Here is a 13,465-nt window from a genome sequence, read left to right on the forward strand (position 1 = left end):
TTGGAGCTTCATTGAACTCAGTGGCAGGAGTCCCTTTTCAGATGTGATTCAGTGGAGCTCTGCAGTGGTATTGGCATTATCTGGACACGCATATTTGCAAAACTGAGGTCTAATTACAGCTGTAAATATGCATTTCTTTGAATCATCTATAACTAGAGAAACCCCAAAGACTTGGTTAAGAAAATTACTCTGCTCTACCCTAGAGAATAATTCTAGCCTCTTCCCTCTGTGAAGAGCAGAGAGAGCTGAAATTTTGTGTATTTGAACCTCAAAATGGGAAAGAAACAAATGGATGTTTCTCTTTGCTCACAACAAACCATCCCAATTTTATTTCTGGCTCCTACTTTGCTTTAATTCTTAAAGCGTGTACAGATTAGCAACGTCCATTATAAACAAAAGATTTTTTTTCTCCAGAGGCCGAGACAATCCAGTACAGAAGAGCAAAGCAGTAAATATCAGGCTTGAAAAATAGAAGATGCTTTGTTATTTTCAGCTCTAACGCTGATTCCTTGTTCTCAATGCTCTTTCTCTTTCATTTGCACTCTCTTTGCTCTGTCATTTATTAAACAAAGTCCTCCCCCTTCTCATCTGAAGAGACCAGGCTGTGGGCTTAACCTCTTCTGTGGTTCTTCCTCTCTGTACACACTCCAACATTCATTGTTCCATTCTTGTTTATTTCCTACTAAGAGTCAAGCTACATTCTGTGGGTAAAAGAATGAATATAATAGTTATCACTAAAGAATGTACACACATCAGGTCCAACACATTGAAGGCAATGGGGTGGGCTGGATGGTTACTGTGGCAGTTTTTTATGCTTCCCTTACCTTAGTCTTGGAAAACGCTCTTCTACTTGCCTAGGGTGAGGAAGTAAATGTTGTGACTGAGGTGCTAACTTTTCCTGACAGAATCACTGGGCTGCATAATATGAATGGTTGAATTTAGAGCTTACAGCTAACTTATGGCAAACCAGTTCAGTTGATATGAGCCTTTCTGCTTAAGAGCTCCCAGCAAGGGCTATATTACAACCAGCCTGCATGGAGCCACCAAGTGAAGGTTAAAGACGTTTTGACAAATCATTTGAAAATACAGCATCCAGACATTGCCTACATGTGCATCTTCAGCAGAGGTTACTGTTTTTGGTATGCAGTTCTTCCTGGACACACAAATTTTACCCACAGTTTTATGCAAGCAAGGCAGGTAGGCAATCAGCAATTGTGTGTCAATCAGAGCTGACCCTTCCTGTGATTCTGCTGCAAATCATAAAGGATTTGCGGTTTTTGTGAAACTCAAGTCCCTGGTTTTAAGGGATAATATGAATATTCAGAGTCAGAATAAGAAGAACAAGGTAAATCTTTGTCCTTTATGTTGCAGGACAATGACTCATTTTTTTCCTTGCAGATATGACATCATGAACCTCCAGTACATAGAGCCCAACCGCTACGACTACGTCCTCATCGGGACCTGGCACGAGGGCGTGCTCAACATTGACGATTACAGGATTCAGATGAACAAGAGTGGAATGGTGCGATCCGTGTGCAGCGAGCCTTGCCTGAAGGGCCAGATTAAGGTGTGCCTCAGACACTTCCTTTCTGCTGTAGAAATATGAATATCCAGTCAGTGTTTTCCTCTAGACCCAAGCAAGCTCTTTTCAAGCCAATGGGTAGGACTTCTTTTCCTTCAAGAAAGCCAAAATTATAGAAAGACTCACAGATTAATATCTTTCTTTGACGATACCATACATGGGCCCATGTTTTCTTAAATTACCCTTTGTAGAGATGCAGAATCTTCTAGTGTGACAGAATTTGAATCTCACCTTATGTGAGAAAGATTTTCACTTAGTCATTGCCTACAACCTTCAGTGGCTGTGATTCACTTGGGGGCTGATCTTGAAAATATCGTGACCCACAGGAATCCAGTATTTTGTTCCAGCAATTACACCTGCAAGGAAAAATGGAAAAAAACACCAAAAAACCCCATGCCTCTTTGTATCTCGTGTTCACAACAGGACAAATGAAATCACTCTGTGTTCACCAAACAGTAGCACTTGCATCAAGCTACAAATAATTTGCTACCAGTCATGTCTGGATGACATAAAGATGTTTCACCACTATCAAAATGGTATTGATGCACTACATCTAAAACAGCAAGAAGCCCATTCAGCAAAATCTCCTTAGACCTTCCTTTCTATTTTCATTTAATAGCCACATTTGCAGCTTTTCATTTCTATATTGCTACTCTAAGCAATAAGCAACTGATGATTTGGCAAAGGCACAGTGACATGCTCCAGCATCTTGGAGGAGAAACATTATTGGTATTTACAACCCTCCAAAACATCTTTTCCCTGTTTTTGAGATTGTGCAGTTTGTGTATGTGTGTATATGTAAACACCATGCATACAAAATGCCAGCTTCAGCTCTCATTGAATTCTATTGGACTCTCTCCACAGACTGCATGAGGAAATGTTATCAAAAAAGAAAGCCCACAAAGCCAGTATTCAATAAAACAAACATTTTGCATTTCACTACGGTACTTATCTCTGGATATAGATGGATAGGAAGATCTGGAAGAAAGGGGTGGATTCCTCCTTCCTGGCAAACAAGGCCAGAGTCTTTGTCAGAGCCCTAGGAGCCAGAGATATCCTTCATCTTTCTTTCAGCCTCAGGGTAATGAAACTAGGAATCAAGACAAGAAAATAATCTTTTCAGCATTGTATCATTACATTTAGCAGCCATCACAGCAAAGAAAGACACTTCTGAGGGACATTTGTCCCTAAAAGGGCTATTTCAAAGAATGAGATTGGTCACTGCCTAATTTTTTTTTCTTCTAGAACCCAATAGATCCTTTTAGCAGAATGTTTTGTAATTTGTTCTTATTTTAATTTCTATTTATACTGTATAATAAGCCTCAAAGAGACTTCCACATAAATTGGAACGTATGTGAATGTGCCTGTGTGTACACATGTATTATATGTACTTATATGCATGAATTACTCTTTGTTCTAACATTTGACTTTGTTTACTGCTTTTTACTATGCAAGATATTAAGCATGGGCTGAGCTGCTTGTCCTGACCTCTACCATCTCACAGATGAAGCCTCAAATTTGATTAAAAATATGACATTCACCATCCCTCTGAACCAGAGAGGGAATAGTTTTGTACTTTTAACTCCAAATAGCTCTCCCAAAATAAAATACAATTGTCCCCAGAGGTTATCTTTGAACTCCTAAGCACAAATTTTAATACAGGGATCAAGACAAAGTCATGATTCATGTTTTATAGCTGTTTGAAATGTGCCATACACAAGATTCCTGTCATGTTTTAAACAGTGTATTGTGTTATGTGTTTGCTGGGGGGTGTTAGTGTGTGCCTTTTTGTTGTCTGATAAAGGATCAGAACCGAGGATATATTTTGTATTGCAGGTGATCAGGAAAGGAGAAGTGAGCTGCTGCTGGATTTGCACTGCTTGCAAAGAGAATGAATTTGTTCAGGATGAATTCACGTGTAAAGCCTGTGAGCTTGGCTGGTGGCCAAATGCTGACCTGACAGGTAGGGATGTGTCCCTCCAAATGCATTCTTTTTCTACAGGGCACAAGGGGAATGCTCTGTGCTGGACAGTAAGATGGTAACATGCAGAAATATTAAAGGTAAATATTTGGACACACATTCCAGTGCAGTTTAGGGTGACTGTCTTTCAGCTCAGTGTAACACCAGAGACAAAAAAGACAGCAACGTTTCTGCCAAGAAGAAATGTTATAGCCTGTCTGTTCCTTTCTTTCATTTAGAACAAGTATTAATAAAGCTCTTAAGACTGCTAATGAACTCAGCAACATTTGCTGCAATTTAGCAGTGACTATCACAACAGTTCGGTGCATTCTTGTCATATTGACTTGATACCCTTTTCTGATCATTTTACCATGCAATTAGTAGCACTTAATCTGGGATTTCAGGACCTTCAATAACTGATTACTGGAGCCTTGTTTGGTATTAAGATCATTCTCACTGCACCCACCAGCAAGAAGACTTTGAACAAAATCCTGAGAAAGGCTGTCTGGGAAGAGTTGGACTTGTGCATATGCTTTGGATATGACTTGCATGCTTTGGATGAGTTGCATGCTTTGGCATCCTTCTGTTTATTTTTTACCTATTAAGGTCAACCTCCACATCTAGTCTGGGCTTTGCAGCAACCATTACTCTCCAAAAGATAGCTACAACACATTGAGAAGCATCACCCTGACCTTAACATTTGCTTTGTATCACTGTGAAACACTAGAGGCACCTCTGCAAATCTTGGATGCCAGCATTCAGCAGGACATCATTCCTAGTGAGAGAAACAATCTGATCACCCAGTCAAAGATCAAATGTTCAACTTAATGCTTCCTTGTCCAGACTGACCTCACAGCAGTGATTCCCTCTCCTCAGGATCCTTCTTCTTCAGGAGTCTCACTTTCCTTCTTCCTCAAGGTTCCTCCTCCTTCACGATTCCCCCTCAGCAGCTAACTCACTCCCTTTCATCACACTTTGTTGGCTGTAGCTGTGATTCATCAGGGGCAAGGCTGTATTGGGTAACTAACACAGCTGTCACTTATCAGTGGCAAGGTCACCTGTATTCCCTTCTTGTACACTTTAGACCCTTCAAGTTTCACGTCACTGGGTTGTAGGGAGAGTAGTTAATGAAAAATACATTCTGTAAGGGCCCAAATTGCTGAAACACATTGGGTATTAATAGAAACCAAAAAATCCACAGAATCTTTCATAGATGTCTAGACCACTTGAAAAGCACGTATTTAATTCTTGCTCCTACAGGACACCAGTGTCTGTTAATTTTAAAGCAGGTTTCCATACACAAACAGGTTTTGCTGGTCTTAGAGGTTCACATAATTGTTTGTATCTACCCTTCAGGGAAGAAAAAGGGATTTATTGATTAAAAAGAAGCCAGAACAAAAACCTGGTGAGCGATCAATACACACTTGAGAGAATATGGTTCAGTGCTACCAGCTGCCCAGAGTAGCTCAAAAGGGGTCATGTCAAAATGACAGGCACTGCTGAAAAAGAGTTGTGGAAAGAATCAGTGCTGGAAAAAATCTCCAGGGCATGTTGCAATCTATTAACTTTTAATGAAATCAGTAGATGACCTGCTGATTTGTGTTTCTTCTCAGCAAGGAGACAGGACTGCTGCTGTTCTAAAATCACAGTAACGTCAGCCAAATAACAGCACAGCCATCGACTTATTTCCTAGAGAACATTGAAATGGCAGTCTGCTCCCGCACAGCTTCTTCAGTCTGTCTTATTGAAGAAAAACTTTCTTTTTTTAACCCCTAAAATTGATTTACTTGAACTATACTACAAAGTACAAAGATGTGAAAGGAATCTGATGCCATCCTTATCTGTAGAAGAGGGTGATTTGTCTAGATAAACTCTGTCTCTTGAACTTTGTGGGAGTCACCATTGGTATAATTTAATTTGGAATTCTCTTTTCTTGCCAGGACTCCCATCAAACGTGTTTTTATAGCTTGATTTTATGTGTTGTATTCATACCCTGACAGTCACCATAGCATCTAGACACAGACGGTAACATCTCACAGTGCAGATTGTTTTTCCCTTTGCCTTAAATCTTAAATGCTAAACATGTATGTGGTTTTAGACTCATTTTCCATCACAGATGGAGGCTCTAAAATCCTTAATCCTTTTAAGAAACATGAAGCACATACTAACCTATTTCGTAAGATATGCTTTTCAAGGTGCTCATTTTCTCCATTTGAAATCAGTCTCTGTAGCTCAGCAATCATTTCCTGACATTTTAATTTTATTTTTAAATCTACACATTTTTTTTAGATTGCTTCCCTTAAATATGAATTCTATGAAGCGCAGTCAGCAGACATAAAGGATTTTTCAGCACAAATGATGAAAACCTGACCTGAGAAATAGTCACTAAAGCCAGGACCTTAGACCTTGTGCCAATAGAAATCTTCTACAGTGCCAAAATATAATATAATATAATATAAGAAGGATGAATGTCAAGCTAGTAAACTCAGTTTACATAAATCATGTTAAATAAGCAATAAAACAAGATAGTATTATAGTATAGTATAGTATAAGTATTATAGTCTTATGAAAAGAATAATAAGGTTTTGGGGCCATCAGTTACTTGAGATGTGTTAATGACCTCAGAAAACATCATAGATTCTCTTATTGTCCTTGTACTATGAATATAGTAATAAAAAAATTGATTAGCCTTTTGATCTTAGAAATTTTTCAGTTAAAATACAGGGAAAATAGTACATGCAAGCTATCAGAGAGCTTTTACCTAAAATTTTTAACTGTGAAGCTTTTGCTCTGATTTTTCTGAGGTTTGGGTTAGTTGCTGAGTGGGATTTTGTTTTGTTTTGTTTTGTTTTGTGAATGCATGCACAATTTCCTGGGTATTAACCCCCAGTCTCAGTGGGGTTCCAGAATCCACTTTCTCCTAGCTGGGAAATGACCCACCTACACAGGTGCTGACAACAAACAACTGTTAGCAGATAATAAGCAGTGTAGGGAACTTTTTGCAGCTTTTACAATATGTGGTTCTTTGGCTTGCTGGTGCACAGGAATTACACTGGTTTAATGAAACATTTCTAAGCAAATCTTATACAGGATAAGCTTAAAGCAAACGATAGCCTTAACTATTGTGCTAGATCTAGGTTAAGCCCCTGAGAATATAGTTAAAAAGGTTATAATGTGGGTATGTCTTGATGTGGTTAAGCTTAAAGTCCATATTGAAACTTAACCCTTCCAACAACCACTGATCAGATTCTTGTATGAGAAGAGCTTCACATATATTAATCAAAGAACTTCTGATCCTCAGTCTTTTATTAAATCATAGAGAAGCCAGCTTCCAGTCAGGACTGCTGAGGCCAATGGCCAAAGGTTCACAATTCTAATAAAGAGGTTTTTCTTCATATTTCACCACAAAAGTACTGTTTAGAAGTATGAGTTTCCTATCTGAGTCTTGAACAGGTCATATTGAGCAAAATAATTTTCTTTATAAAATTGTCTCTTTGTTTTATCTTATTTTCTTTATAAAATAAGACCTCTGGTAGTCACTGCTATAATTTCTATTGTTTTTGATGTTACAGGCATGTGTAACAACACCACTTGTAGTTAAATCAGCTTGGAGACAAAGCGTACAGAATTATAAGACCTTCACTTCATATGACATTGGCAGACATTAAAAGCAGAAATTTTCCATGTCAGGAAAATTTGTCCTGGGCTCTTTTTTTTTTTTTTTTCCCTCCTTTTTTTTAAATTCCAACAAAAACCATTTTTGCTCCTGTTTCTCAAAATGAGGTTACAGTAAAACTGTTCAACCCTGATCTATACCTTGTCTTCTCCATTACTTGGAAGGAAGGACTTTACATTACAGTACAGATATGTACATTACAGTAGGGGTATCTGTTGGTGGTTTTGTGTCACCACAAGGAAGATGCATACAAATTAGGCAAAACTGAGGGACTCAGAAGCTTTCTGTTCATAGATGGTTTCTGCAAATACACTCCACACTGAGAAGGAAGGGACTGAGCATGACTTTTGCTCATCACATCAGGGGCCTTGTTAAGATCTAGCAGCAAAAATGGGAGGAAAAAATGCCTCTCTCACAAGCTTGCTGACATGACCATCTTTTCCCTGTTCTTTTCAGCCATGTCCAACAACTCAGATAGGCAGAGTTCATGAGCAGCCCGTCCAGAAAAGCTGGACCAGCAGTTTGTAATGAAGACATCTGGGTGGAGAGGTAGCTAGGAAAAAACTGAAATGCAAGGCGAACTGAGACAGAGATGATGAGGGACTGGGAGGAAAGATACTTGAGAGGTGGGGAAAAGGCAGAAAAGGTGAATTGTGTCCAAGGGAAACTGGAAGAGGACAGAAACAAGAAGTAGAAGAGGCTGTGGATAATTCTCTTGGGATAAAGAAACATGTTAAAAGCATTTTGGAACTATTAAGTCAAGAACAGAAATAAGAAAATGCCATAATGAAAGTTGTCCATAACAGCTTCACAACCATGACATCTTAAGAACACATAGGATTTTATTTTCTCTGTAGTGTTTATTGCTGGTATTACTTCTCCAGCACAGTGAGGAAGATATCCAGAGACTCCTTTAACCTGAGTGTAGGAGAGAGCAGCTAAGTACTATCTTAACAGACACCTATTGCACATCTGTACTAGTCAGAAAGGAGAGTCTTTCCAGTTTTTATCTGAAGGCGTGCATATACTGTGGGTTTAACTTTCCCAAGAGAATTAAATTATATTATTTAGTGGGAAAACAACATGCAGAGGGTTTGACAAATTAACAGTAAGATAATGGGAAGCGAAAAAAAGCACAAATGTACTAAGAAGGTATATGCCTTCTGTGGATGGTATCATACCATCTATGATATGGTTCCATTAAAAATTGGGGTTTATTACCGTTTTTCTGTCCATAGACGTCTGGTTAATTTATATTATTTATAAAATCATTCTCAAAAAATGTAGTAGACCTAACTATACTGACTGTGGTAATGATTAAATAAATTAATCTGAGGAGGTAAAAAACCTAGCCATTTGCAACAATGCTTTCCCTGCTGAAATGAAGAGATGATGGTGAGTTTGTCTGGGTTCTGTTCCCAGCTGTGCCTTTGGTATGCTGGGCTTGTAAGCAGGTATCTCTAATATCAGATATTACCAAATCTAATTTCCTATTGCAGCATCGTGAGAAAACATTTGGGACACCAAAAATGGATGGCTGTTTTTTGAACATATTTCTTCCAAACTTTTCATGATGCATTTCACTCCTTTGTAAAATGGTCTTCATAATCCGCATGACACAGACACATGCTAACATTTGGATTAACTGAGATCAAGCAAAAGATTCTTCCAGGAACTGCCTTTCTAACAATCTCTTTTCTCTTCTGTATACTGCAGGCTGCGAACCCATCCCTGTAAAGTACCTCCAGTGGAGCAATATAGAGTCTATTGTGGCTGTGGTCTTTTCCTGCCTGGGGATCCTGGTCACCATGTTTGTCACCCTTATCTTTGTGCTCTACAGAGACACCCCCGTTGTCAAGTCCTCCAGCCGTGAGCTCTGCTATATTATCCTGGCTGGCATCTTTCTGGGTTACGTCTGCCCTTTCACCCTTATAGCTAAACCCACCACGACATCCTGCTACCTCCAGCGCCTCCTGGTGGGCCTCTCCTCGGCCATGTGCTATTCTGCCCTGGTGACCAAAACCAACCGCATCGCGCGCATCCTGGCTGGCAGCAAGAAGAAGATCTGCACCCGCAAGCCCCGCTTCATGAGCGCCTGGGCACAGGTGGTCATCGCCTCCATTCTGATCAGCGTGCAGCTGACACTGGTGATCACGCTCATCATCCTGGAGCCCCCCATGCCCATCCTCTCCTACCCCAGCATTAAGGAGGTTTACCTTATCTGCAACACCAGCAACCTGGGCGTCGTGGCTCCTGTGGGCTACAACGGACTCCTCATCATGAGCTGCACATACTATGCCTTCAAGACTCGCAATGTGCCCGCCAATTTCAATGAGGCCAAGTACATTGCGTTCACCATGTACACCACTTGTATCATCTGGCTGGCCTTCGTGCCCATCTATTTCGGGAGCAACTACAAGATCATCACCACCTGCTTCGCAGTGAGCCTGAGTGTGACAGTGGCTCTGGGGTGCATGTTCACCCCTAAGATGTACATCATTATAGCCAAGCCTGAGAGGAACGTCCGCAGTGCCTTCACCACCTCAGACGTGGTGCGTATGCATGTCGGGGATGGCAAGGCACCTTGCAAGTCCAACACTTTCCTCAACATATTCCGGAGAAAGAAGCCAGGGGCTGGAAATCCAAAGTAAGTGGATTGACTGCAGGTACACATTTACTGTAAATGTCCCTCTCTTTGCCATCCTCTCTTGGTTGACTGTAGTCTGCTGAATAATAAGGTATGTAACAGTTTTTCATCTCATGTGTAGCAGAGAAGGTGGAAATGACCCTTTAGTTCTAAGCCTCAGATGGATATTGATGTGTTGTGTATTATCTTTTCTCCCGCCCTGAAGGCAGCCCTGTGCAGAACTCCCTCTACGACTGGGGCAGGTCAGGCAGTGGCAGAGTAACCAAGCTCCCTCTGCAGCTTCTTGCATCTCCCTGTCACTTGTGCATGTGACAGGGATCTCACGCCCTGATGTGCAGTTTCTCTGCATTATGTTCAAGCTGAAGTGCTACTTTAGCCTTTTAGAAAAGAAATCTCTGTCTGAATGATTGTAAATCACATGTACTTGCCTAAGGCCACTGGAATGTGTGTGAAAGCTGAGGACTGAACATTAGTTTTTAAGATATTGTATTGTGACAGTCCTCATGACTGTGATTCAAGAGCACCCTCCATGCTATCCCTGTGTTCTATTAAATACTCAGCATTATGAGCAACACTCTTACTCATCATTCGTGTAAATTTCTCCATGTTCTCAAACTCAGCATTAGTGTGAAAGTTGCAGAAGTCAACTGATGGTGAAAATGAACTTGCATTCGCATCTATAGAGCTTATTATTTTCCTTGCTAATAATTAAAAGCAACCCAGATGCAGCAGAGCGAGAGAGAACTGTTACTTCAAACAGCATCTCCCTGTGAGAAGCTGTCTGAAAATTTGCATTCTTTATTGTCTTATTGTTTTTTAATCTGTAAAGAAGCACCCTAGGGCTAGTTATGAGTCTAGATGATTTTTTTCCCAATTAAAAAAAAAAAAAGCACCAGTGAAATCTACATTTCTGAACTTCCCAATAGAATTAAAATTCAGTTAATTTCCAGTTTTTGGGATCTGTAAGTTTCTTTGAGTCAGGCTGGTTTTGATGCAGTTTGTATAAGAACCATTTTCATCTCTCCTGGTGATGGAAGTAATACTGTAGAAAACCCATGCTGAGATCAATTTTGTCTTTATGCCACTTCAGTACATTGTATTTTTTTGCTAGACAGAGGTCAGAAGGGAAGGGCATGGAGACGTAAGTGACCCAAATACACAGCTGAGTGTGCCACAGAGGCCACATCAAGGCTGACAACTCCTGAGCTAGACAGAGAGCAGGGAGTGGCCGGCAGCCCTAGCAGCCATCACTTGCAGGGAGATGACCAAAACTCTCTGTAGCCCAAGAGCTTGGATTCCATGCAAATAGAAAGATGGAGCCTGATCCACCTTCCTCTGGCACTATGGTAGTTAGATGGGAGTCAGACTGTAAAAAATTAGTGTGGTGTTCCTGCAGTGAGGTTTCTGGTTAAGTGTTGGTTTCTTTAAGTTGATGTCTGTCAAAAAAAGAGGACTTTTGAATATTTTAGGTCATGAGAAAATTAGTAACTAATTCTTTGTTCTGCTTACTCTTCTTCTACCTTTATTAAAAAAAAAAGTAATCTAAATAATCCAAATGTGATATACTTAGAATATAGTTCTTGATATGAGAGAATATTACATGCTGTTCAAAAGCTGAGCTTCTCCCTCATCTTTCTTACCTTTAAAACTCAATAGGGAGCTTTTCAGCAATTCGTTTGTTACATAATTTTAGTAAGATTTTCTCAACCTCTCTGTTCAGCCTGAGTGCTATGAAGCAGAAAAGCTCTACAGAGTTTTAAGCTGCTTTTCTAAACTAAAAGCTCAATACTTCTTTAATATGCCTTTTTTTCCTCAGGTTAAGCATCCGTGTCTTTTATATAGCCAAATTCCCACCTCTGACCTAAACCTCTTGTGCAGTTACTGCCTGTTCTTCATCCAAACCAGCAGAAGTGCATAGGCACCTGGGATTGCTGATGGAAAAGGACAGCACATCTCTCTCTTCATTGACATGAAGAACTGAAAGAAGTTTAATAGACAAACACAAAGATTTGGGAATAAAGTCCAAGGCAAAACAAAACGTAATTTCAGGGCTTTAGAGGGTTTTTTTAGCTCCTAGCTGAGTCCATTGCAAAGTTTCTGAGAACATTGTGACAATGCAGATAAAAAAGCGAGTCACTGTGGAAATCAAGAAGGAAAAAGTAGAATTTGCTGCAGCTTTTGAAGCACATAGATAACTCAAATGTGTAATCAGGTCCTTCCTGAAACAGGACTTAAAGCTACTGGTACATGCTCAATGCCTACAGGAATGCAGGAATGACCTCCAGACTGATTTTCAATGTTTTTGTTTGTGGTTTGGGGTTTTTTGTTTTGTTTTGTTTGTTAATGTTTGTGGTTTTGGTTTGGTTTTGGGTGGGGATTTCTTTTTAATTTGGTTTGGTTAGTTTGCTTGTTTGTTTTAATTCCCTATCAATATCTGGGATTTTTTTTGCCGGGTTTTCAGTCATTCTAATCCCTGTAAATATGTTGCTCTATTTCTAGATTCTTCAATAGTCTCTTCCTGTGGCATTTTTCTGTCTATAAGTGGCCAGCAGTTTTGCACTCAAAAGATTTCTCTTCTAGATGTATTCATCTAGCTTCTCCCTCTTCCTAGTTTGCTTTTCTTTTTCTGCTTTTCAATTTTCATCTATTTTCCTGTCTGTATCAAATCTCTTCTCTGCTTAATCCATTGAATTCCAGTTCCTAAATAGAAAAGTGGAAGCCATCTAAATTAAACCAGTGTGGAGATATAGGGTTAAATTGAATTAGTTTTAAAAATGGAAACTAGTTTACATTTACAAGGTCAAATCAAACATATAAGCCTTCATAAAGCATTTTCATGCAATGTTGGGCTGTTAGTTTAACTAGTATATCTTGGGGACTAGAGCAAGCCAAGACACTCTTCCTTTCTGCCTCCTAAAGTAGAGCAAAAGAATCAACCAGGGGAGTCTATTAACACAGGATCAATTAGTCAATTTAAAACCTCCAGCTGAAAACCTCTGGTGCTGACATAGAGGTCAGAAAAGTCATCTTGAAAAATGTCTGTCTCAGCTGCGTTGCCAACAGACTCTCAGTGAAAATAAATTTCTTAGTAACACTGTCTCCACATGAGCAATACAGCACACTGCCTTTACTGATCTGTGGCACTCTCAAGGTGGTACACGCAGTCTTGAGGATTTGAACTAGCTCTTACTTTGATTAAGTCTAACTATGAGCAATTACAACCAGCATTGTTTCCATAAAGCTGGCTGGGAATTTTCCAGTGGAATATATATGTTTTCCATCAGAAAATTCTGGCCTTTCAAAATGTTTCATAGAACTGGGATTTGCTGGTAAACACTTTCCCTGGGCCAGGGGGACATTCTTTTTTCCCATGGAGAGGGGAAGACATTGGGAAATCACGAGGGAATCTTACCCCCTACAGTTAAAGCACTCAGGCTAAGAGCATCTCCTTCATTTCCCAGTTGGATGCTCTATAACTGGATTATGCAGTGTCCAAGGCAAGTCTCCTTTCTGTATTTTCTTTTCCAGCAGTATTTTGGAACAGAGGAAAAAACATTGTAATGCAAACCCTAGGGAGATACTTTGTATTATTCTGTGAGA

General features: G+C 39.8%; 1 protein-coding gene across 3 annotated transcripts in view; it reads left to right on the top strand.

The window, feature by feature from the left end:
* Positions 1–13,465, top strand: part of GRM1 (glutamate metabotropic receptor 1) — a 187,987-nt gene that overhangs the window by 148,918 nt on the left and 25,604 nt on the right. For all 3 annotated transcript variants that reach the window (XM_063390332.1, XM_063390334.1, XM_063390333.1), the window contains exons 5-7: positions 1,399–1,567; positions 3,419–3,545; positions 8,935–9,865. In XM_063390332.1, coding sequence (XP_063246402.1) covers positions 1,399–1,567; positions 3,419–3,545; positions 8,935–9,865 — 1,227 coding nt within the window. The remainder of the gene's footprint in view (positions 1–1,398; positions 1,568–3,418; positions 3,546–8,934; positions 9,866–13,465) is intronic.

Source organism: Prinia subflava, chromosome 2 (assembly GCF_021018805.1).
Source record: "Prinia subflava isolate CZ2003 ecotype Zambia chromosome 2, Cam_Psub_1.2, whole genome shotgun sequence".
NCBI lineage: Eukaryota > Metazoa > Chordata > Aves > Passeriformes > Cisticolidae > Prinia > Prinia subflava.